The 27,116-nt window shown below is 38.5% G+C and overlaps 1 protein-coding gene across 2 annotated transcripts in view; it reads right to left on the minus strand.

The window, feature by feature from the left end:
* Positions 1–1,561: 1,561 nt before the first annotated feature.
* Positions 1,562–27,116, minus strand: part of TRPC6 (transient receptor potential cation channel subfamily C member 6) — an 84,293-nt gene continuing 58,738 nt past the window's right edge. For both annotated transcript variants that reach the window (XM_060771071.2, XM_060771070.2), the window contains exons 5-12: positions 23,849–24,065; positions 19,774–20,007; positions 17,917–18,181; positions 14,438–14,633; positions 12,187–12,390; positions 7,193–7,276; positions 5,546–5,621; positions 1,562–2,179 (exon numbers count right to left, since the gene is read on the minus strand). In XM_060771071.2, coding sequence (XP_060627054.2) covers positions 2,028–2,179; positions 5,546–5,621; positions 7,193–7,276; positions 12,187–12,390; positions 14,438–14,633; positions 17,917–18,181; positions 19,774–20,007; positions 23,849–24,065 — 1,428 coding nt within the window. In that variant the 3' untranslated portion in view covers positions 1,562–2,027. The remainder of the gene's footprint in view (positions 2,180–5,545; positions 5,622–7,192; positions 7,277–12,186; positions 12,391–14,437; positions 14,634–17,916; positions 18,182–19,773; positions 20,008–23,848; positions 24,066–27,116) is intronic.

The following is a 27,116-nucleotide window of genomic DNA, read 5'->3' on the forward strand; positions in this document are numbered from 1 at the left end:
GTTGATATCTACGTGTCAATATAAGTACTGTACCTTAACTCTCATTTTTTTAAAAAATCAACTATCTCTGAATGGAATGGCAAAAGGCAAAACGTAGGACGTCACCCCACAAGGGAGGTAGGAAGCAGGTGGAATTGTCTTCTTTGTGTGGCATTTCATAGGGTTCTGTCTTTAAAGATGATGGAGAATTTATGCAACCCCATCATACAAGATCGTCTCCTTCCTTTCTAGCTCAACCATTCCAGCATACTTTTAAAAACAGGCATCCTTTTGAGGCACCTTTTTCCATGGAATCATTCCTCTTAAGCCCCTACACTAAAGGAGACAGACACATTTTTAAAAACATCTCTTTCAATAGGACCCGCGTCATCTGTAAACCACTAATATAAACAGAAGGAGCATTTGCAGACTGCCCATGTGAACAACCCTACTGAAATGTCACAAAGTAATCATGCAACAAAGATCCGCATAGTTAAAGCAATGGTATTCCCATAGTAACCTATGGATACGAGATCTGGACCATAAAGAAGGCTGAGCGAAGGAAGATAGACACTTTTGAACTGAGGTGTTGGAGGAAAATTCTAAGAGTACCTTGGACAGCAAAAAAATCAAACCAGTCCATCCTCCAGGAAATAAAACCTGACTACTCACTGGAGGGAAGGATATTGGGGGCAAAGTTGAAGTACTTTGGCCACATAATGAGAAGACAGGGAAGCTTGGAGAAGATAATGATGCTGGGGAAAATGGAAGGAAAGTGGAAGAGGGGATGACCAAGCGCAATATGGATGGATGTTATCCTTGAAGTGACTGGCTTGACCTTGAAGGAGTTGGGGGTGGTGATGACCAACAGAGAGCTCTGGTCCATGAGGTCATGAAGAGTCAGAAACGACTGAACGAATCAACAACAACAACAAATCAAACAAATCAACCACTTTCCAGCACAAGGAAAAACCCTTGTTTCAAGTATTTCCATGCACAGGAAAAGGATTTGAGACCTCACAACCTCTGAGGATCCCTGCCATAGATGCAGGTGAAATGTCAGGAGAGAATGCTTCTAGAACATGGCCATATAGCCTGAAAAACCTACAACAACCCTATATGAATTGATTTGCGACCATCTTTGAAATCCTCTCGTTTCCACATCCTGTGGAGACTGTGCCACACAAGCAACCACCAGAAGCAGTGCTGCGTCATTTGATGGGCTCTGTGGGAATCTGTCTTTGAAATTGCTAGAAACGGGTAGAAATGGAGGGAAACTTCTATATGATTAAGTCCTTAGTCCATTCCAGGAGAACCTAAAAGAAGCAGTGCCCCCTCATTTATGGGTATACCACCAAATATCTTTATCAAAAACCTTATTGACATTTTGGGATAAAATGATTTTTCAGATAGATTCTTCCACCCAATCGTGCCCTCTAAAACCAGTTATTCATTGGCATGGCAATTCTTTCCCTTAGATAAATAACCAGAATATAATCACATTTCAGTTGTTTTTTTGTTTTTCAAGAAATAAAATCAGACCATAGTAGTTTTATTATTTTTTTAAAAAAGTAATCAGATATCTATTTCTAAATAATTTATTTGTAAAAACTCATTTATTTCATTGGAATATAATTTAATATAATGTGCCTATGACTATGGTATAATATACATCTGTGTGTGGAACAGAAAGTGAGACAGGCTTTTGTAATGTCATTAGAACCAGCAATTAAAGTCTTTAATCATGCAATTTCCCAAACCATATTTTATGCATTTTTAAAGATGATTTTAAAAATGGTGGAGTTTTTTTCCCCTGTGGATGAAAATGTGATTGAACAACTGCTGGTTTCCTCACTTAACAAAAAGAAACAAAGAAAGAAAAATCAGGAAAAAAGATCTGTTCAAGATGTGCCTGATTCTGTTACCAGCTGCAAAAGTGGCAATTATGTTTGAAGGAGAAGAAAAAGATAGAAGTGATATGGCTTTCATTGGACTGGCCAGCTTGGAGTCCCGTACCCCCTCCCTCTCTTTTCAAAAAGAAGTTCATGTTATCTGTTACTTTGTTCCTGCTTTGGCTCAATGCACAGTTTTTCCCCAAGTTTTCTGATGAGTTCTGCCAGGTCTTCTGTGTTTTGTGATTTCTCTTCAAGGAGTTCATAACGGAGGCTTGAGATGTCCTGCTTAATTTCTTTCAGTTCACCTGCAACAGAGTGAGAGAGAGGGGAAAAGAGGCAGAATATCAAGGATTACAAAAAAGAAAAAGAGAATTCAGACTACAGTTTTCACAGCCAAAACAAATTATCATTTCTTTAAAAAATCTAATATTTTATGCACAGCATCTTTGAAAGAAAGATAAAGTGTGATGGATTACAGAAAGTACAGCTGTGGTATGTAAGCAACTAGTCTAGAATGGATTTTCAGAAGTTCATTTGTTGCTGCTGTGCACCTTCAAGTTCTTTCTGACTTATGGAGACCCTAAACTAACCCTGTGGTGCAGTTTTCTGGGGCTGTGATTGTGTGTTGCTAAAGGTCACTCAGTGGGTTTCTATTACCCCAACTTAGACCACAAGGTGCCTAAAGTCTAAACACTACACTACTTTATCAAAAGATAGATTCTTAATAATATTTATTTATTTATTTATTTATTTATATTTTGCTTTTCTCCCAAAACGGGACTCAAAGAGGCTTACATTATATAAAAGACAATACAAAACAATATGCATATGTAAAACAATAACCTAGAAAAAAATTACAATAAGAAATAAACATATTTAAAAACATTTGTCTAATACAATTCTTACGAGCAACTCAACAAGAGAAATGGTAAATATTAGCACAACTCAATTAAAGTTAGCCTTCCTGTCATTACAACTAAGTGTCTTCATCAAAAGCATGCGCGAACAAGCTTTGTCCTCTTCATTGCATTGGTACAAGATAATCCAGGCTGTATCCTTCCAATTGTCTGAACTATTACTTGGAATGCAAATTGCCTGCCTGCCTGCCTGCCTGCCTGCCTGCCTGCCTGCCTGCCTGCCTGCCTGCCTGCCTGCCTTCCTTCCTTCTTCTGCTTAAGCCCTTTTCTGTACTTTCCCCCAGTGAGTCATGTTTGATTCTTTCCTGTGTTCTCAGGGATCTTTGCCATGCCCTTGGCACAGGACAGGTCCATGGGGCACAAGGTGATGTCAAGGAGAGGCATGTAGATTTTAAAGATGTTTTGTGGCCATGGTGTTTGGTGATGTTTATAGTCCTGCTGCTTCTCCCTGGGCCAGAATCTGTAGCATTCCATCTGTGGGTCTGTATACTGCTGTTTAGTTTTGTGTTTTGAGCCAGACTTGTTTCTGCTCAAACCCTTGTACAGATGTTAGGGGAAAGTCCCCAAGTTGACAGTTTCCACTATCCATCTCACATTATTTCACTTTTGAACACTAAGTTCAATGTTTTGCATAAGTGTTTTGAGATCACATCTTAAGCCCTTGCTTGGGTGTATTGAAAGAAGAATTGATTTTTTTGAGGTTTTCAAACAGAGGCTGGGTGGCCATCTGTCAGGGGTGCTTTAAATGTGATTTTCCTGCTTCTTGTCAGGGGATTGGACTAGATAGTCCATGAGGTCTCTTCCAACTCTATGATTTTATGTGGCAGTCTGTAAACTGCATCGTTACCAATGAGGAAAGGAATTGCATTGTTATATATTCTTACTTCACACCATCCAGTATAAAGTCCTAGAACTGAAAAGAGACTGTAAACTTTACTCTAAATTAAGCCTTGCTAGCAATCATAAATCTAACCAAATTCCCTGCATGGATACAGCGAGACCTCAACTAATATGGCGGGTTAGGTTTCAGACCTTCACCATAAAGAGAACATTGCCTTAAAGTGGATCACAGTCTTTTGTTTCATTTGCCAGCCTAAAACATATTTAAGCTACCATTTATTAAGTGCACAATAGTCCTAGGCCTTTTAAAAGATGCAATAATAAAAACAATGTATAGAAAGAGTGCCAGAATATGACACTGAGATATGAAGTAGACAAATGCTATAAGCAAACTGAACATAGGTAACAAAATCACCATATTAGCAAACCACTTAAAGCAAGGTATGCCTGTACAGATGTTGGATTTAGGGCATCACTGGTAAAGATTAAACTCTGCCCTAGCTGCTCCTTCTCATCGGACCTGATCTCTGACATTACATTATGCCGAGCCTTGATTTTTGACTTGTCTTGATCCAGATGGGGTGGAGAATAAGGTGTGGTTTTTAAAGAAGAGTTAACTATACTTAGCAACAGCAGAACCACATGCATAGTCATACCTGTTTCCAAATCCCTGAACCCTGGATGGATGGAGGGCATGTTAAAACATATCATGAAAGGGCAGGGGGAAAGTGTTATGGTTCCAGGAAAATTGCTTTCAAAAAAAGAAAATTCTCTCATTTGTTCTTATTGTGATATGGCGCTGATGTTGAAGCACCCAGCAATTTGGAATCACAGTAAAAGATTTGACTACACCTTACCCTAGTTTTCCTTTTGTCCCCCAATTTCTATTACTGCAGACAGCAAAATGCTGAAAATTGTCCACACACAAAACTCTTATAATTGCTATGTTCACATTTTCTGGTTATTCCACTTGAACCTTTCTTTGGCTGCCTAAACTATATTCTCAAAATTCAACTGAAGTTTCAAGTTACTGTAAGACCAAAAATTGTTCCTTTTAGATGTATTTATTTTCTAACTGTATAGACCGGTCAATGTTTTTGTTATCGTCCTCCCCCTCTCTGTGCTTTCAATTGCCTCCTTGCTTTATAAGGAAGTGCCAAGACACAGACATGACCCTATCAAGTTCTCTATTTCTTTTTTTAACTCACCAATTATATATTTGTTCTTAAAACGATGTGATCCAAAAGCCATGACCTATGATGCTAGGATGCATTTCAAATTCAACTGAGTGTTGCATGTTTATTATTTTATTTATTTATTAGCTGCATTTGTTGACCGCCGTTCTCAGCCCTTTAGGGCGACTCACGGCGGTGTACAACATATAAAAGGCAATTTACAAAAGGCAATAACAAAATAACAACATATCCATAATACAACAGTTATATAGTTACACTAAAAAATCAGCTCCGTCTCAAGTAGAATCGTAACCAATCTCATAATCCATGTTCCGTTCCAGTCGTCCTTACCAAAATTATTGTAGCACTTAGTTAAATGCCTTCTCAAATAGCCATGTTTTTAGGCTCTTACGGAAAGACATAAGGGGGGGGCGCCTGTCTGATGTCAACAGGGAGAGTGTTCCACAACCGGGGGGCCACCACCGAGAAGGCCCTCTCTCTCGTCCCCACCAGACGTGCCTGTGAGGCAGGTGGGATCGAGAGAAGGGCCTCCCCAGACAATCTTAAGGCCCTCAACACATGTTATAGTGTGTCCTCAAGCCATAGCACATGGCAACACTAATGCTAATGAATCTATGGGGTTTTCTTTTTATCTCTAAAGCAGATCTTTGTTAGACTCTGTCCTGCCTGAGTTCGAAAACCTACAACACAAACAGCATCCATCTAAGTAACTACTCACCTTCATTGACTTCATCACTTTCTTTGTCCACTTGAGCTTTCAATACGTATCGCTTGATAAGCCGTTTCATAATTTTCTGGGGTAGAGAAACAGAAAAATCATGCTGGCATTGATTTTCTCATCTTGTTAATCACCAGGTTTTCATAAAGTTCAGTGGAGCTTATTCCCATGTAATTATGCATAAGACTCCTGCCCAAAACTCAAAGAGTGCATTAACACTGTAGAATTAGGGCAATTTGACACCACTTTAACTGAAGCAGCTCAAAGTTATCGAATCATGGGGGGTTTACAAGGTCTGTAGTTTGATGCGTTGTTGAAGGCTTTCATGGCTGGAATCACTGGGTTGCTGTGAGTTTTCCAGGCTGTATGGCCATGTTCCAGAAGCATTCTCTCATGGTGTTTTGCCCACATCTATGGCAGGCATCCTCAGAGGTTGTGAGGTCTGTTGAAAACTAGCCAATTGAGGTTTATATATCTGTGTAATGTCCAAGGTGGGAGAAAACTTGAGGCAAGTGTGAACATTGCAATTAGCCACCTTGATCAGCATTTAATGGCCTTGTAGCTTCAAAGCCTGGCTGATTTCTGCCTGGGGGATCTTTTGTTGAGAGGTGTTAACTGTCCTTGATTGATTCTTGGGTTTATTTACTGTCCTGATTTTTTAGAGGGTTTTTTTTAATACTGGTAGCCAGATTTTGTTCATTTTCATGGTTTCCTCCTTTCTGTTGAAATTGTCTACATGCTTGTGGATTTCAATGGCTTCTCTGTGGAGTCTGACATGGCAGTTATTAGAGTGGTCCAGCATCTCTGTGTTCTCAAATAAAATTATTTTTAAAAATAATAAAAAAGAACAATACTCAAAAACAAGGAATTCCAGACAAGAATGAATCAGGGATAGTTAACATCTTCCAAAGGATTCCCGGGAAGCAATCAGCTAGGCTTTGAAGCTACAAGGCCATTACATGCTAATTAATTGCAACATTCATACTTACTTCAAGCATACAAGAGTTCTTTCTCCCAACCTGGACATTATTCCACAGATATATAAACCTCACTTGCCTAGTTTCCAACAAACCTCACAACCTCTGAGGATGTCTGCCATAGATGTGGGCAAAACATCAGGAGAGAATGCTTCTGGAACATAGCCATAAAGCCTGGAAAACTCACAGCAACCCAGTCTTTAGATTCCACTGCCTCATCAAACTTAAAACTCCGGGTCGCCATAGCATTGAGCCATAGCAGTTAAAGTGGTGTTAAATTGCATTAATTCTGGAGTACAGATGCATCCAAGGTGATATACATGCAGCTGAAAAATCAGAGGGCTTAGCTGCCTAATAAAATGAATCCAAAACTAGAAGGGTGTCTCTTCTTCCCTACCAGCAGGCACTGGAACACACATGATGGGCATTAGCTGTAACTACCACTTTTTAATAATAATAATAAGAAAATAACTACAACAAATGTAATACAAAATGAATTATTCCATCCCTTTACTTTATTTTCTTAATTTTACTCTTGAAGAGCGATCTTCAAGTGTAAACAGGTAAAGCATAGCCATCTGCCTGCCGAGTTTACAGGGTTGTTAACAATCTGTCTGCATTTGCTTTCCAGTTCCATGATAGCTATTCACGGTTAGAATCTAGATCTTACCTGATACTTCCTTTGGGGATTGCTTGAACTGTTTAAATTGAGGTCATCTATGCTTCTTATACTGGACTGTTTACGCTGACTCAACTGAAACATAGAAAGAAAAATGGATAGATAAATACATATTACTCATTCCTCTTCTTTTCACCACCTCCACATATCTCAGCAAAATACTTTTAGTGTTTAATTTCTAGTATTTAGGTTCTGAGTATCATTATTTATGGAGGCAAAGCAGCAGTGGCAACACAGAAAAGGACAATATCAGTAGGTTTGGTAGAAATATGAAAAGCTATTTGGGGGAAAATCTAATGTGGGGAGGAAGTGGCTTGGAATCCAGATCTGGACTGAAGCTGAGTTGGAATGGAACAGCTGAAATCCAACAACCACTTCCTAATACAAAATAACCCCCACAATGAATATTGTATTTGACATAGAAAATAGGTTACTCCCCATTATGAGTGGATACTTGTTCCTTTATGGAAGTGTTAGCAAGCATTTTCAGTTTTAATAACTCACTGTTGCTTCGCACCATGTTATGAGTGTCTACATCTATTTGGGTCCCCTGGTGACGCAGCAGGTTAAAACACTTAGCTGCTGAACTTGCTGACCGAAAGGTTGGAGGTTTGAATCCGGGGAGTAGGGTGAGCTCCCGCTGTTAGCCCCAGTTTCTGCCAACCCAGCAGTTCGAAAACATACAAATGTGAGTAGATCAATAGGTATCACTTCTGCAGGAACGTAACAGCACTCCATGCAGTCATGCTGGCCACATGACCTTGGAGGTGTCCATGGATAACACCGGCTGTTCAACTTAGAAACAGCTCAGCCAGGCCCGTAGCCAGGATTTTGATTCGGGGGGGGGGGGCTGAGTTTGATTCAGGGGGAGGGGAACTGAGTCTGAGTGAAAGAGGATCTACCCTAGCAAACCTTTTGTATCATTACCCCCAATACCCCCATGCATATGAGATATATTGAGCATGGTGATCAGATCACGATATGAATAAACATAACAGTTTAAATAATGTACCAGTAAGGCCTTTTCGCAGACCACCATGAGAATTTCAGGGGGGGCTGAAGCCCCCAAGACCCCCCCCCTCCCGACTACATGCCTGAGCTCAGCGCTTTAACCCACTTTCGGTCAGCTCAGCACTTTAAACCCCTGCACCACCTGGGAGCTCCATAATCATTATGTAAATAGAATGTAACTCTGTAACCGTAAACAGTGGGGCAAAGAGGCCGTGAAATCTGACACTCCTTTGTAGAGTTGAAATATATACTAGGTGAGATCAAAGTAACACGCAGAATAGCAATCACTGGTATTTCTATGAGCACATCTACTTATTAAGAAATACCAGGGAAACTATTTAACAGATCAGGCTTGCACTTTGGGAGCGCTCTTGGCTCCGACCTTGTCAGCAGAGGCTTAAATCTGTATTGCTATAGATGTCTATGCTTGGCTAACTTCCCAGCTGGATTACTTCAATGCCTTGTACATGAGATCTGCTTTTTAAAATGCCCCTGAAAATCTAGCTGTTCCAAAATAGGCAGCCCAAGAGTCTTAACTGGTGCTAGATAATATGTTCATATTACTCCAATGCTTTATAATCTACACACTGGCTACCCATTCATTTCTGGGCCCAATTCAAAGTGCTGGTATTAGCCTCCAAACATGGATGATACCTGTTGCCCTCCATATGCCCTTAGACTGCATCTCCCATAACTCCCCCAACTTTGGCTATGTTGAGTTCGTCTAATGCAGCATTTCTCAATCCGGGGGTCAGAATCCCTGGGGGGGGGGGGGGGGGTTGTGAAAGAGTGTCAGAGGGAGTCACCAAAGACCATCAGAAAATACAGACGTGAGGTTCTGTGTGGGAAATTTGGCCCAATTTTATCATTAGTGGGGTTCAGAATGCTCTTTGACTGTAGGTGAACTATAAATCCTAGCAACTACAACTCCCAAATGTCAAGGTCTATTATTATGATTATGATGGTTATGTTTTCCAGCAGTTACCAGCCAATCCCTCTGCACTGCCAGAAATACAGTTCAATGGTGTAACATTAGAAAATGTTGACCATTTCCGCTACCTTGGCAGCCACCTCTCCACAAAAGTCAACATTGACACTGAAATACAACACTGCCTGAGCTCTGCAAGTGCAGCATTTTTCCAAATGAAGCCGAGAGTTTTGAGGGTATACCAAGGTGCTTGTTTATAAAGCTATTGTATTCCCAACCCTGTTATACACCTGCAAAATGTGGACTGTCTACAGTCATCATATTCAACTCCTGGAACAATTCTATCAGTATTGCCTCCGAAAAATCTTGCAAATCTCTTGGGAAGACAGGCAGACAAATATCAGCATGCTGGAAGAAGCAAAGACCACCAGCACTGAAATGATGCTCCTACGCCATCAACTCAGCTGGACTGGTCACATTGTCCAAATGCCCAATCACCATTTCCCAAAGCAGTTACTATGCTCCCAACTCAAGAACAGGAAACATAATGTTGGTGGACAGGAAAAAAAGATTTAAAGATGGGGTTAAAGCCAACCTTAAAGCTAGAATTGTCTTTGCCAGGAAATGGCAAATGGAAGAAACGCCCCAAAGGGAAGAATGGCATAACAAAATCTTAGAGATAATATGCATGGACGAACTAACATATTGGTTAACGACAAATCAAGGAACACCGATGAAACATACAAACTGGGACCTAGTGAAAGTGTATCTTAGACAATGGAAAACAGAGATTGCATTTTAAAAAAAAGAAAATAAACTATGAGTAAAGAAGATCAGCAGGGAGTGAATTACAAACTTTTAAAGACAAAAAAGACACTAAAGACCAATGAAGACCAGATGAAAATCCTTTTTTTAATTTTAATTTTAATTTTTCTTTTTTTCTCTTTTTCTTTTTTTTACCTTTTTAACCATTTTTTAAAATATTAGTATCACTCTTTAATATCCCCCCCCTTTTTTTTGGTGGGTCCTTTGACCACCACCTCCCAGTTCCTTTTTTCTTTTGTTCCTCTCTCTTCTCTTTTTCTTTCCTACTTTTCTATCAAATATGTACAAAAAAGTATAATTCTTTGTTCCTCTTCACTTTTTTTAACTGCATAATAACTATTTAAAAAAAGAAAGAGAGAAAAGCCAACCTTAATAACTTTGGCATAGACACCGAGAACTGGGAAGCCCTAGCCCTTGAGCACTCTAACTGGAGGTCAGCTGTGACCAGCAGTGCTACAGAATTCAAAGAGGCATGAATAGAGGGTGAAAGGGAGAAACATGCCAAGAGGAAGGCGTATGTAGCCAACCTTGACCGGGACCACCTTCCACTTGGAAACCAATGTCCTCACTGTGAGAGAACATGTGGATCAAGAATAGGGTCCCACAGCCACCTATAGACTCACCGCCAAGACTCTTCACTTAGAGGGCAATCATCCTTGAGCTACGAAGGATTGCCTAAGTAAATAAAGTATGTTTTTATGATATTTTATATGTACTTTATTGTTTTATTTTGTCATGGTTTTTAACTGTGTTTGATTGAGCTTGGTCCCCATGTAATCCGCCCTGAGACCCTTTGGGGAGATGGTGGTGGGATACAAAAAATAAAGTTGTTTTTGTTGTTATTATTTCTTTTGACTTGCTTGTGATACTAGTCATTTGGTAAGAAAAAATGAACACTAAGAAAGCTTATGCTATATGACCACTTGGTGGCAGAAGACACTCATTTCAAATTCGTTTTCATTCTCTCAACAGGATCTGGAGGCTGACTTGAAGCAATGTATTAAGAGTAAAGTACTTCGCTGCCAATTGTCTGGGGTGACAGGTAAGTAACAACCATTGATTTTACCCACAGGAATGAATCAAATTAAATTGCCTTGTAAGAATTCTCTATACAGAGGCAGAATAATTCAAGCGGTTCTCCTTATACAAACACGTTCTCATTCTCACCAGCTGGCTTTAATGTTTGCCCCAGACAAGGGAGGAAAGCACTCTCACACTGCAAACTTCCCCTTCAACCTTCATCCCACTCCATTTCTATAATAATATAACTGGCCAAATATTGGACCCATTATTGCATGCCCTCCAACCAGACCTATTCATATTTTCCCACTGTGTCTATCACTTACAGATATAAAATAACAGGTGTGCGTTAAACTATTGTAAATTACCAATTTTGGCTTTCTTAGTCAATATTGTTCTCCTGCTGATGTGGAAAATTACTCTGAGCCTTCCCTATGCCTGATTCTATCTGAATTTATTTTCTACCTTGGGAATTCACTGGCAGCTGCATGCACAAGCTGTTCCTCAGGTTAGGAGGAGCGGGAGGCTGAATGCTCATCGGAATGAATATTTGAATACCTAGCCAAATACAGAGGTCTGTCAGCACTGCATTACTCTCCGTGGAATATACACATTGCAAATTCCAATTCACAACAGGCAAATCTTGTGAGATTCCCAAGGACCTACCAGGCATGTGCTACTAGAGAAGAAGTGATAAAAACAACAACAACAACAACAACAACAACAACAACAACAACAACAAAGATTTCATGGTTTGTCTTATTCCCTAATTCTTTGCTTTTACAAATCTCCTCCTACTGAAACAAGAAAGGAGGGAATTGATTTCCATCAGCACCGGGACTGGCATACATCAGGAGATGATTGAGTGCTGGGTATGAAGACCATGAGAGTTTGGAGAGGGGCTTTCCATGGCACATGGGAACTCCACCCAAGTTTCAGGGGGGTTGAACCCATAACCCTCCCTTAGGTTACAAGCTTCATCAAAGGGCATAACTTCAGACCTATATTTATTCAGCTCCTGCCCATTATTTTGCTATTTTAGGACATTTCTCGGTGAAATCCAAAAGAAAGAAAGCATTGTAGCAGCAGTTTAGAGTTGTCATTGATTTATCTCGTCTAGCTCGGATTGTTTTCCCCTATCTCGCTATATACTTTTAATTACAATTTTAAGATACTGAGGTATGTTTCATTATAAAATTACCTGATTCATCTCAGCATCTCCCTGAAAACCTTTTTTATGGCACAATAATAATTTATACACCAATCTCCTTATTCTGAGTGAGATGTAAAGCAGAGATTTAGGGCTAGGCACTAGATTGAAAGGTACTGGGAGTGTTCTGCCCTCCTCAAAATAAGAGAACCATAGCTTTGCTCTTGCAAACTTCCATTCCACATCAGCATCATCCTGGAAGAAAAAAGACATAGGTCAGTGATAACCAGAAACAGTGGCATCATAAAAGCATCCATGACCATAGAATCATAGAGCTGGAAATGACCTCAAACATATCTAGTTCAGCCCTCTGCCAATCCAGGGAACCAACTATTAGATCAGGGGTCCGCAAACTTTTTAAACAGAGGGACAGGTCATAGTCCCTCAAACTGTTGGAGGGCCAGATTATAATTTGAAAAATATAATGAATGAATTCCTATGCACAGTGCACGTATCTTATTTGTAGTGCAAAAAAACACTTTAGAACAACACAATAATTAAAATGAAGAACAATTTAAACAAATATAAACTTATTAGTATTTCATTGGGAAGTGTGGGTCTGCTTTTGGTTGATGAGATAGGGTTGTTGTTGTTGTTGTTGTGTGCTTTCAAGTCATTTCAGACTTAGGTTGACCTTGAGTGAGGGCCGGGTAAATGACCTTAGAGGGCCATATTCGGGCCCCGGGCTATAGTTTGAGGAGTCCTGTATTAGGGCATCTATTTAATCCACTGGCCCAAAAGGAGCTAGAATGTTAGATTTAAATAATAATTTATACCAATTGTTAGAATTTGAGCCACTTATATGTATATTGTAATTGGGTAGAAGATAATTTAATTCTGGTTGGGAACTATTCTGTATATGGGCTCTGTTAGTCTTTGTTAGCCCAATTTACCACCATAGGCCACATAATCCAACCCACTCAGCTTTATTGAACTTCAGTTGGTTTTGTAAATTACTGTGGGTGATTATTTAGATTTTATGTCACTATATAACTCTTGTCTGACTCAGTCTGACTATGTTGGTTTAATTTATTGATGTTATGTTTAATTCACTGATATTAGGTTTAATTTGATGTTAAGTTCTTAATGCTGCTTTCATATGTGGAGTCTTTCTGGGATTATATGTCATTGTTTGTCTGTTGTTTGAAGGTATTAAATGCATGCCATTGAATGTTGGAATTTATTTATTTATTTAATTTATTTATTTGCTTTATTTTTATACCGCATATTTCAGCCAGACAGGCGACTCTATGCGGTTTACATGGTACAAATTATTAACAGTGTTAGTGCAATTAAAACGCAACAAGTGCGACAAACAGGATCAACAACATCAACCCACAACAGTTAACAAAACAGAACAAAACAGTCCCTTCGGGGAGATAGGGCAAAAGAGAAATGAAGTTGTTTATTATTATTATTATTATTATTATTATTATTATTATTATATAATTAGTATATATTATTAAATAATATTTAATTCATGTATTAATTGAATTGCAGGCTGGAATGCCAAAGTACCCCCTACTTGGTATATTTAAAACTGGTTCCTTCAAAAGTAGTATGAGCAGCCCTCTATGGCTGGGGTTTGGGGCACAGAATCCTCACAAAAGTGAAAAACGATGACTATGGACAACGGCGGCTCTTCGGCTTAGAAATGGAGATGGGCAACCACCCGTAGAGTCAGACACAACTGGACTTAATGTCAGGGGAAAACCTGTATATACCTTACATAATTTAAAAAGCATTCAACAACAATTTGTTAAAGGTATTATTTTGGATGAAATATCCCTAAATAGCCACCTCATTATGAATGTGGTAAGCCTCACTAGTGGCTTCCACATCAGTGGATTGGTGAATCCTCTTTGGATTTTAATCCAAACTTGAAATGGTCTAGGCTGCTGGACATTTTATGGATTGGATTCATGGTTTCAAATAGCTAATTTAAAGTACAGAATGGATTTGCTGCCCCATTGTTGGTTCTGAATTCTCAAGCTTCACTGCTATGTGCATTTTGTAACAAACTTTGTTGAAGTAAGTGATATTTCCTAAGTGGAATGAAGTCCTTCTGAAATAAGTGGAATTGAATCTGAGTAAATGTGTAGAATTGCACCGCCAAATCTTTCAGATTCAACAAACTGCAATTCAGCAAACAGAGCAAGAAAAGTGTCAAAAATAAGAGAACATCATCCTAAAATTTATCAAAAAGAGATAGTTAACTTAAAAGATATAAACAGAATTTCACCTCAATCTCCTGGAAAGAGCTGTTAATCATTGCAATAAGCATATTCAACAGAACAATAACCATGGTGACATTGTAAACACCGTAGAGGACATAGCCGATGTTTTCAATAAATTTGTGATTATAGTTTATGACAACCGATTTCACTTCTGAGAGTCCAAATATTGCCCAGAACAATGTCTTGAAGCTTTCTTCTACTCTGAAAGAAAAACACCCAGAAGATATGAATACAAAGTCTGGTAAAAGAGCTATAAAAACAGAGTATGTCAATAACAAGCTGCCTCTGGGTTGATTAATGGCAAAGAAAATCTGGTATGTTATGATAACACTAAAATGTCAGTAATTTTGCATGTTCAAGCAGGACATTATGAAGTTCTGCTTTTCCACTGGGGAAAATTTGTAACATTTTGGGAATAGATTTTTGAGGGAAAAATATGATTAGGAATTGTGTCAGCCCCATAACAACAGTGTCCAGGGGCAGTTTGTAGAAGTTCAAAAAAAATGCAAGGAAAGGAAGGAGATTAAAATAAGAGCCTAATAGGGACTCAGTATCAAAGCCAATATGGCGCAGTGATTTAAATGTTAGCCTAGGATTCTGAAGGCCAGGGTCCTAATCACTGCCCAGCCATGGGGACCTCCAGATGACCCTGAGAAAGTCAAACTCTCTCATCCCCAGAGAAGAGCAATTACAACTTCCTTCTAAACAAATCTTGCCAAGAAAAACCCATTATAGGTTAGTTTTAGGGTCACCATAAGTTGAAGAAGATTTGGGGACACACAAAAACTGCAGGGGACCCAGTGTTCTCAGTAGCTAGAAAATGTGAATTGAAAGGGAAAAGAAATAAAAAGCCAATGAGAAAGAGAAATAAAATTTGCATTGAGGAATTTAAAAGCTATACCGTTTGATAACTCATACTTGCAATTAAGGACTTATTCAGTGCAAAATTTTCTGCGTAGAAAATAATGTTTCAGTGGAGAAAATTTCTGCACTGCACAGCAGATGTTGGTTTCTACACAAAAAAAGTTGTCATTGGCTTTAATTTTTTTATTTTAAAAGTTTACTAATTTCTGAACATCTCACATAATATAGTTGTCTTGTTACATCATCTATTCCTAGATCTATACTCCCCTCAGCTCTAGCCCATCATTCACATAGTGTTATATACAATACAGCTCTGTCAGTTCTATACTACTACTTAATCTATTTTCATTCATTACATAGAACCGTTGTAATGTATTTTCTTATTGTTCATCCACAGTCTTTCTCAATAATTTGGTGGTTTGAATTTGCCACTAGTTTTACACATGAAGCTAAATGGCTTCTCTGTATTATCAAATAGATCTTCTATTTCTGCTTTTGCTAATCTTTGCTTATAAGTTGGCTTTTCCAATAGTGCTGTAGGCCATAACCTATTCAACCAATTCTTTATTGTCAAATTCTCTAATTCAAACTATTTTTGAGACATTGGAGTTTTGTTTTTTTCAAAATGTGTCCATGCTCATTTTGCACAGAAAATATGTGAAAAATATTATTTCAACACACAAATATTGATTCATCTGCTGGAAATGCTGTCCCAATAATTAATATTTATGCATCAAAATACTATTTCCCACACAACAAATTCTGTTTACTTTGCACTGAAAGTGCTGCTTTCGGTGCAAAACAACCCTGTGTGAATTGTATGCAGAACTGCAAAGTCCAGGATTCTTCTCAACAGAATTTCTTGGCACTCAAAAACATATTTTTTATGATTTTATGAATATTTATGAATAGTATTTCCATTGCTAACCTGGAATTTGTTACAATCTCACCTTGCAATAGTCACATCCTTGTAGTCAATGAGATGTAACACAAAAACTTTAGAGTTGCTCTATCCAAGCCTAAGGAGGAATTAAAACCGATCTTTAACTGGCTAATCTTTTTCAACTGCATATGCTTAAATCCTCTCAACTATCTGCCCCCTCTACCTTTCATCTTGGATTGAATGAGGGGGAATGGCTAGCATATGTTCAACTACTCTCAATAGATATTCAGCCTTTCAGAAATTTGACACAAGGTTGAATTGAATGATACCTGCCCAAAACAAACTGTCATATTCTGTATTTAGTTGCTTTAAACTGGGATATGACCCCTCCCTCAAAAGGAAAAAGACATAAAAGTAATGAATATTACATGTCTGCAAGTAGTATTGAAATGCTATTCCTTTACAAGAGTGTTTCGAACTAAGCGTTCCAGATGGACATGCAAAATCACTAGTTTCAAGCAAGTCAGTAAAAAAAAAGTCCATTGGTCTATAAGAGTGCAATGGAAATGTAATTCTACACATTTGAGTACAGAACTGCATCCTTACATATGCCCGTAGAAAACTCCATTCTCCAAATAAATTATTATACAGACCAAACAGGATCATCCATACGCATAAGGGGAAATCAGGAGGCAGTAAGATTTGCAGGGAGATAAACTATGTATTTTTAAAAACCTACTAGGAAAGGCTGTCCAATTAGAACTGGACATGCATAGTAAAAACAGAATGTTAGATAGCTGAGAGGTGACAAAAATGAGAAACCAGCAGAAATATTAAACCCTGAAGAATAGCACTGCATTGTGCAACATTTTATTGCAGGCCCCACTCCTTTTAATTCCAATACACAGCAAATGGCACACACACACACATGCAAACAACAAACAAATTATGCAATCATAACACACAAATTGCCTTTGTGCTAATATATATATAAATTAGAGATATATTGTTAACCCTTCATATTCACTGAGGTTAGGGACCAAAAGTGAAAAACCGAAAGTGAAAAATCATAAACAAAAAAGGGTTTTTTAACCTCTCTCCTTTCAGTATGACTCTATGGTCAGCTTCCACAAGAAGTTGGCCATAGAATCATACTAGACCTAGAAATTAATAGAGATAATATTTTAATCAAAATGTAAATAATCAAATCTACAAAAGTCAAATGCACAAATGTGGAGTGCCACCTCTAAACCTTTTCAGGAAGAATACAAACAGTGCCACCCAAGGTGCTTAGACATCCCTGTTTTGTTGGGGCAGCTTATAAAACCTGTTTGCATGCAATGGTAGCTCTATGGTCTGTACCAAATTTGGTAGTCCAAATGGTATACTGGCTTTCAGAAAATTCTCCTACCCTGACTACATAATTATGAGTAACGGGCAATCTAATGAAAACCACTAATCACTGTTGAACTCATTCATGTCAAAGTCTTATTAGAATTTTTGAAGTTGTTCTAGAATTACTTCACATGAAATTCCCTTGGTATTTCACTGCGTCACCACTACTAGCAATTAGGAAAAAATATTGAGAAATCAATTCTAGATTATTGCTAGATAAATGATGGGATTGGATACTTACATTCTGCTCATAGTAAATCAATTGTACAAGAGCTATTAGGCATAATCCAATTGAGTTGCCTTCCAATAAACCATCTACACATTTCAGCAACATTAACTTACGTAGTGAATGCTTCATTTTGTTTTGCTCCCAGGTAGTAAGAGTACAGATTAAACATTCCTATCATGAAGGCCACAAAAACCATGATAAAAATGACCATGAACTTGAATATGTCTTTCACAGTTCTACCAAGTGATATCTGCAGTGGTCCAAAGCTTTCATTGGCTGGCAGAATGTATGCGATTCTTGAGAAACTTAAAACCACAGCTATTGCATATAGGCCTTCAGATATTATTTGAGGGTCTGATGGATCCCAGTCTATTCTTGCTGAAAGGGGGGGAAAAAAAGAAAAGAAGCACAAATGTCTTTGTTTTAATATTTCTGAAATACAGGACTCATATTTCCCTGGCATTACCCTCCAGGTGTCCCAATTTGCAGGGTCAGTCCCAGTTACCCCTTTGATGTCTCACTTTTAAAACTCTTAAATTGTGTTTCTGTCTTCCACTTTCTCCCCTTGTTCTTATATTTGCTGCAAATTTAATTCAACACACAAAAGTAATATCTACGCAATTAATTCAGCCGGGGCAAAAAGGTGGATTCTTGCCCTTCACAGTAAACAAAAGCAAAAGCAAACAGCTACAGCCTCTCTTAGCTTGTGTGTTCTGCCTCACTGATATCCTTTGCAATCTTGACCACTTTCTGGTGTGGCTTGGTCACATGTGTGCTGGTTTTCACCTGTGAAATATTGGAGGGTATACTACAATCAACTGGAAAGTTATTTCTATCTCCTCACTGTCATAACATGTAGGCACTCTTTCCACTGGGCTGATGTTAAAGGACATCCATTGTACTGGAAAAGTGTTAAAATCTGAATTACAACTGTCAGCATGGCCATTGGTCATACTGGTTGAAAGGTTCTAGGAGTTGTCAAAGCAAAAACTTTCCCATGAGTGAGCCTTCCAGAAGGATGTGTCCACATTGCTGTTTTTTTAATGGAACAATGGGGGTGTAACTCTTCAGTAAGTTTATTCTTCAAGATAGAAATGAATAATTTTAAGAATTTTCTTCCCACTGTAGAAAAGTCTTCAAAAATCATTTCATTTTCAAAACTATTCACAATTCAGTCACAAAATTCAATCTTAGTTGTTTTGTACAGAAAATTGCATACTACCATAGATGGCCAGGCAGCCAGAACTTTCCAACGTTCCCAAGCCCATGGAAGCCAGATATCTTTTAGCTTCCCTGCCACATGTTTTTTTATACAGAGGCTTTGCGTAAATCAAGTCACAAGGCTTAAGCAGATGGCCAATTCATGGTTGGGGAGGGGGCAAGATTACAGTTTGAAAAAACATGAATTCCTGCACATATCTTATTTATAATGCAAAGAAACATGAAAGAGCAATGCATTACTTAAAATGGAGAATAGTTTTAACCAACATTAACTTAACAGTATTTCAATGGGACATGTGAGCTTTTGGCTGATCAGATAGTCAAATTACTAATTAGGATTATTGTTGCTATTGTGTGTCTTCAAGTCATTTCAGACTTAAGGCGACCCTAAGACTAAAGTTTAGGATGGGGCTGGGTAAATGACCTTGGAGGGCCACATCTGAACCACAGTTTGAAAACTCCTGGCCTAGGCCTTCCTCAGTAGTGGAGCAATAGCTCATTGAGAAAAACTCTGCAGGAACGTGGTGTGTATCTAGCCCCCTTTCTCAAGGGAAGAAGTGAGCATTTTTGATATCTTTCAGATATAGAATGTATGGCAAGGGGATGTTAATCTGTATATAAACAGCCAACAATCCACATGGAAAACAAATCCACCTTGGATTTCATTTATATAAACTAATCTGTTGAAACTAATTAAATTTGAACAGTTCTTAGCTTTACACACTAAAACTGTTAAAATATAGACTCACCCAAAGTGTAGTACTTTATGTCTGGCTGTAACGTTGCAGTTGATAAGCTCTTCAAGTCTGTATCAGCATCAACAATGTTCTGGGCTCTGGAAGCATGCCAAAATGCCATAAACCTTGCAATGAAGGAAGCTACAAAAATAGCTAGCATACCGAAATCTAGCATATTCCACAACTCAAACAGGTATTCCTTGGGACCTTGAGACCAAATTTCTTTACATTCAGACCATATCATACCTAAAGTAAGGAAGCAGAGATCACACATGACAACAGCTTTCAATTTCACACCCTTTTGTTAGATAAAATGATAGTGCTTGGAGAAGGTTTACCAGATTGCAACCTGGGTATTTACAATATGCCTTCATAATTCCCAGTATAAAGGACCACATATAGCTTCTTTCACTCTAATTCTTTTCATGGTCCTATCATTCTTTTCTTACATCACATACTGGTAAGAGAACCCACAACTACATCACATACTGGTAAGAGAACCCACAATTCTCCAATGCTTGCATTTTCCTTTCGTTTCCTTTTGTGTCGGTTCCCAGCACTTTATTATATTTTATCTGGGCCTAAATAATTACAGACCAGTCTCTAACCTCCATTTTTGGGTAAAGTGATTGAAAAGGCAGTTGTCCTCCAACTCAGGCAGTTTTGGATGATACACGCTTTCTTGACTCATTTCAAACTGGCTTCAGAGAGGGATATGGAGCTGAGACTGTGATGGTCATCTTAGTGAATGCCCATTAGTGTTTCTAGACCTTTTAGGGGCTTTTGATACCATCAACCATGATATCCTTCAGGAACATCTGGAGGGGCTGGGAATCAGAATCACTGTGTTACAGTGGTTCCAGTCATACCTCTCAGGCAGGTTCCAGATGGTGGTGCCTGGGAATAGCTGTTCCTCAAAAAACAATTGTTATATGGCATCCCAGAAGGTGCCATTCTATCCCAAATGCTTTTTAATATTTACATGAAACTGCTGGGAGAGATATCAGGAGGCATGGGGTAGGGTATTATCAGTATGCTGATGATACCCAAATATATTTCTCCGTGCCTTCAAAAACAGCCCCAGCTAAGTTTCCTTTCATATAAGACTTTTATAGCTACCCAGTTTTTATGCAGAATCTGCATGGACAGCAGAACTGAGAGAAAAGTAGAGAACAGATCCATCTACCTCACCAGCTATCCCCAATATGTTTTCAAAATGCCTAGGTCTAGCTTAAGAAAAGTATGGATTTGTGAAATAAGAAATCATTTCTGGATGCATTTTGAAAGACTTTAAGTGATCTCTACAAGGTTCAAAATGTTTCTATTTACTTATCTTATTTGTTTTCTGAGCCAGGCTTGGAAACCAGGCATGTTAGTAGAGCTCTTTTGAATGTAATATTTAATTGACCACCTACAGACTCCCTACTGCTACCTTCTTTAAAATACCTCCAAGTAAGTGAACTCTGGCAGCTCTATATCAGAGGGGTGGTCTTTATTTATTTTGTGTCAAAAGCATTGCATAAATAAATAAGTATAAAACTTATAAAGTAAAGGGAGCACAAGCAGTTAAATATTTTTAGACCAAAAACGGGCAACAGCGACTGCATTGTCTGTAGCTTTAAACAGTTCTTCCTCTGTGAATGACGCAGGGCATTGTGGGCAAGCATACAGATGCTGAGTTGTTTGCTCTTCTTCACAGTCACACAAGGTGGAGGATTCATCTAGGTCAGTGGTTCTCAACCTGTGGGTCCCCAGGTGTTTTGACCTACAACTCCCAGCTTATCCCAGAAATCTCAGCCAGTTTACCAGCTGTTAGGATTTCTGGGAGTTGAAGGCCAAAACATCTGGAGACCCACAGGTTGAGAACCACTGATCTAGGTAGTGCCATTTAGCCAGGTTGTCTTTTGATCTCCCAACACCACTTCTGAGTCTGAGGGGTGGTAACTCGGTTCCAGATATTAATGTGAACTTTAACGTTCCCTAAAGGGTTGGTCTCTATACTCAAGTTGGGGTGAGAGCTTCACCACCCCACTAGTTGGGAAGCCACTGGCTACAACTAGAGATATGGAAGGCAGCTGACGAAAGAAAGGATGAGGAGGAACAGATGAGAGATAAGCTACAAGTGTCTTGCCTTCTTCTGTACTGTATGTGTGTATATGTGCCTTCAAGTCACCTATTGACTTGCAACAACTCCCTTGAGTCTCATAATGTTTTCTTAGGCAAGGAATAGGCAAGTTCCTTTCTTTGAAATACGGCCCACAGCACCGGATATTCATTGGAATCCAAAATATGAAACCAAGACTGACTCTGTTTATTCCAAGATCAGACAAGATCTAGTGCCTTTTGAGTGAATGTAAAAGGTACAGCAAAGAGTTTTAATTCTGTTCCTTCATTTCTGACAAATGAATGTGTGTCATAACAATGTTTTATCTCTGGTATTGTTTCATATTCTTTATAATTTATAGTATATTAGAGTATTGGCTCATTTCTTTCCATTTCATGCTGATCTTGTTTCATTTAACTTTTATCACATTTTGTTCTAGGCTTCTACAGTATAGCATTTAATTAACTGGAAAGCTGTCTCTTATCAAGTCAACTTTCTCTGATCTTGCATATTAGTACCCTCCAGGAATCTGGAACAATATTTTAATGTGCTCATTAGTGTTGTGTTATTTATCCTGCCTGTAACAGACAGCTTTTTTTTTTGGGGGGGGGGGGTTATTTTTTTAAAATCTATTAAAAGGTTATCTAATTCTTATTTAGAAAATGCAGCTTGAAATGAAATAGTTTTGGTTTCATTTAATGTGTTGTTTTATCTATAGACAGAGTTCTTCACCTCTTAGATGCTTTCATAATAATAATAATAAAGTTGAAAAGAAAACCTGTATTGCCTTTCTCATATGAAATCTCAAGTAAGACATGTACACATTGACACTTGAATTCCTTTTTCCCTAGGCTTCTGAAATGTAAATTACAAATAAATGAATAACAACATGTCATGGGAAAGGTATAGAAATGTTTTATATGTGGCTGTCAAATATTCAGCGTGGGCTGTATTGAGCATCCGATATTCAAGCCACTGGTGGCTGCTGGTTGGTATAAATGTAGATGTTGCAGTTGAGAGGTATTTATTGGTCCATCACCTGATATAATCAGAGCGTTCTGAACAAAGTCCTGTTTGTGGCGTCTTTTATGCTGTAGAATCAACACAGTTTTACACTCCCAGAGCTCAATACTATGGAATTGTGGGATCTGTAGTCTGGCGAGGCACTAGAGAAGGATAAAGACCTTATAAAATTACAAATGCCATGATTTGATAGCATTGATCCATACCAGTTCAAGTGGTGTCAAACTATATTAATTCTACAGGGTAGAGAGATACACCCTATGGAAGTGTTGGGTTGGGCTTTAGCACAGCAGATTAACCACTAGCTGCAGTAAATCTTGCCAACCGCAAGGTTAACAGTTTGAAGCCCAGGACAGGGTGAGCTCATGGCCTTTACTCCAGCTTCTGTCTACGTAGCAGTTTCAAAAACAGCAATGTGAGTAGATAAGTAGGTACTGCTTAAGCGGGGAGGTATTTAAGGCACCCATAAGGAAATGCTTGAAAAGTGATGGCGAGTTAATCAAGAAGGAAGTTTATGAACAAAGCTCTTCAGCAGGGAAAGTGGAGTGACAGCACACACCCCTACCCCCGTGCCAGAACCAAACACAGCTTCCAAGATACCAAAGATGGAGAAGCCTATATATATACACCTTTACCTATGTACAATTGTCTGCATTGTCAGTGTATAATGACATTGAATGCTTGCCGTGTATGTGTTCTCTGATGCGCTCTGAGTCCTCTTTGGGGTGAGAAGAGCGGAATATAAATACTGTAAATAAAAAAATGGAAGTGGCAGATCACCACCACAGAGGAAAAAGGGTAGACTGATTTTGCAGGCCGAGATATGAAGAAATGAATATGAATGAAAGGCAAGATCTTTCGCCGTGTACCTCATGTGTTGTCATTGCAAGATTACTCTATTTCCAAAAAATGCAATCCTCTTCTACAGTTGTAATACATAATTAAAGTAAAGGATTTTACCTATTACCCACGAGATAATAAGCAGCTCCATCCATGAGAAGCATGATGTTTTCATCCTAAACAGCTGCTTCCCACCATCTACGTTGGTTTCATTTGGCTTCAGCTTGGTACCATCAAATCTGTCTGCTGCGTTCATGACCAAGAGCCCAAGAAAAATGGTGAAAGAAGCTGCATGTGCCACAAACTTCATAAAGGGTCCACGCATTATCCTACCCAACTGCAAAACAAATTAAATTTGCATCACTTTCTTGCAAGGCAAAACATTTAGGATAAAGCAGCCAGCAAAAAGAAGCAACTGACAGCTATCGCACATTTACAGGAAGACATGAAGTGTGTAAAACAATTAGCTCCTGATGCAGTTTTTAATTAGCCTTTTACAATTTTCTAGATAGATATGTATATATTTCCTGTGTGCCACTCAAACCACTAAAGCACTTAAAGATTAACAAAGCCTGGGGAACAAAATCTTTTTTTGCACTATACATTCCAGACAGGAAAGCTTGGAGAAGATAATGATGCTGGGGAAAATGGAAGGAAAAAGGAAGAGGGACCAAGCAAGGACAAGACGGATGGATGCATCCTTGAAGTAATTGGCTTGAACTTCAATGAGTTGGGGGTGGTGATGGCCAACAGGGAGCACTGACGTGGGCTGGTCCATGAGGTCACAAAGACTCCGAAGTGATTAAATGAATAAACAACAACATTCCAGAAATGAGCAGCCAGTATGGCTTTTGGGTTTACCAGCTGGGGGATTCTGGCAGCTATAGTCTAAAAAATAACTTTTCCAAGCTTTGAGGCTTACAGGCTGAATATGAGACCAGGAAATGTCAATGTTAAGTTTTCCTATGGCCCAAAAGCACAACAATCTCTGTTCACTTATTTAATGAATGGATAAAAGTGTTATTCCTCACTTCTATGCAAAGACTCTCAATGTGATTTATAGAATCAGATGTTAAACATTTTAATGAGAAGACAAAAACAAAGCCTGAGATAAAATTAATGAAGATGATATTCACAATAGTCACCACCATAAATGAACAGGAAAAATACAAGTTGATCATCCCTTATCAAGTAATTCAAAATCCTTCACAAAGCAAACCTGTCCAGATATATGGCTAAAATACTGCTGCTTTTGTTATATACATAAATGTTATTTCATGCACAAAAAAACTTTTAAAAGATTGCATAAAACTACCCTCAGGCTTGTTGTATAGAGTGCACATGAAATAGAAATGAATTTTCTCTCCGAAATGACAATATCTCATTATGCATAATGACAATATCTCATTATGTACATATATGCAAATAAAAGTATTCCAGATCTGAAATCCAAAATACTTCTGGTCCCAAGCATAAGGGATATTCAAACTGTATAAAAGGTGTGCCTTCATTCAATTAAAGGCAGCCTGGGTCTATAAAAGATTGTTTACAAAGAAATAAAGAGCTGCTGTACATTCTGAAAAAGAGCATTCTATAAGACCCACAGAAAAGATCATTGAGTCTGGCAACACACATATTCCTCAATGTTTATGTCCAGACAGTGTTTCTCTATCTGTTCCATGAGATTTATTTATTTATTTACTTACTGTATTTCTATCCCCCTCTCTCTCACCCCAAAGAGGGACTCAGAGAGGCTTACAATTTGGCAAAAATTCAGTGCCATAAAATACATACAAACACAATACACATCATTAACTAAAATCAATAACCATATAAATACAAATTAATAAAAACATAATATAAAACATATTAAACATTGCACCAGTTCCATAGTCATTAATTAGCTGCTTCATTTATGACTATATCGTAATAGGTGTTATACTGTAAATCTGCCACTTGCCAAATGCCTTTTTGCACACCCAGGTTTAAGTTTTTTCCCTGAACACCACGAGGGAGGGAGCTGATCTGATATGATCTGATCTCACTGGGGAGAGAGTTCGAAAGCCGAGGGGCCACCACCAAGAAGGCCCTGTCTCTCGTCCCCACCAATTGCACCTGTGAAGGACTTCCTCAGCAGATCATAACGCTGAGCCAGACTCATTTAGAGTTTTATAGGCTAAAGCCCACACTTTGAATTGTGCTTGGTAGCAGACTGGCAGCCAATGGAGCTGTTCTAGCAGGAGGGTTGTATGCTTCCTGTATGCTGCTCCAGTAAAAAAAACTGGCTGCCACCCATTGGACCACATAAAGCTTCCAAACAGTCTACAAAGGCAACCCCACATAGAGTGTGTTGCAGTAGTGTATTTGAGATGTGATAAGAGTATGGACCACCATGTCGAAGTCTGACATCCCAAGATATGGGCGCAACTGAGATCATCCTACATAAATACAGAAAGCATGAATTCATCTACTATCAGCTGGGAAGCTGAAGGGAAATGTATGAAGCTATTGTATGAGAAGATTACATGCAAGTTGACCATAGTATCATGCCAGAGGACCTTGAAATATCTAGAGAAATGCCCTCCATCTATATTCAGTTATTTCACTTTCACAGGGATCCTGCTCCCCTAAACACCCATAAAAGCTGAAAGCCAAATACATTAACAACAATATCTCAAAAACAACAATATCTCAAAACATACATTATTTATGAAACATTAAATGTGGGTGAAGCTAATATTAATAAATGAACACTCTTAAGGATCAGAAAATCCAAATCATGGGCAAATTAGATTCTGATACCTCCATCGAGGGTGATTCTTTCGTTATCCTCTGTCCAAAAGTCAAAGCAAAGTACACTCACTCAAAAATATGTTCCATTGAATTCCATGTAAATTACTCCCCAATCTGTTTGTTTTGGCTGGCAACCTAAAAATAGTTTTGCTTTCCTTTTGAAAAATTATCAGCCAGCCCTTTCAGGCACATAATGGCCACTCTTCACAATAAATCTTCTTGATGCTGACAAGCTCCTTTTTAAAACTTCCAAAGGGATGGTTAAAGACAGCAGTGATTAAAATGCACTTTGAAAATGCTAAACAAAATACCTTGGCAGGGTTTAATTTTTTGAAATTGATTATCTGCCTGTGTTTGTAACTGAGAATGAAACCAAGAAACGAATGCATTTGTATGTGTAGGGAAAAGGCAAGCAAATACAGATACTGGAAAGAAGGAGGACAATCAAACAAAAGTAATGAAAAAGAGAAAAAGTGGCTAAGGAATTGCAAGAATTTAAATCAACACTGTATATAGTGGCATCTTCAAGACTAAACAAATCTATTGTAAGATGAGTTTTTAGAAGCAAGTCTCTAATTCATTCAATGTGTAGAAC

This window comes from Anolis sagrei, chromosome 3 (assembly GCF_037176765.1).
Source record: "Anolis sagrei isolate rAnoSag1 chromosome 3, rAnoSag1.mat, whole genome shotgun sequence".
In the NCBI taxonomy this organism is placed as follows: Eukaryota; Metazoa; Chordata; class Lepidosauria; order Squamata; family Dactyloidae; genus Anolis; species Anolis sagrei.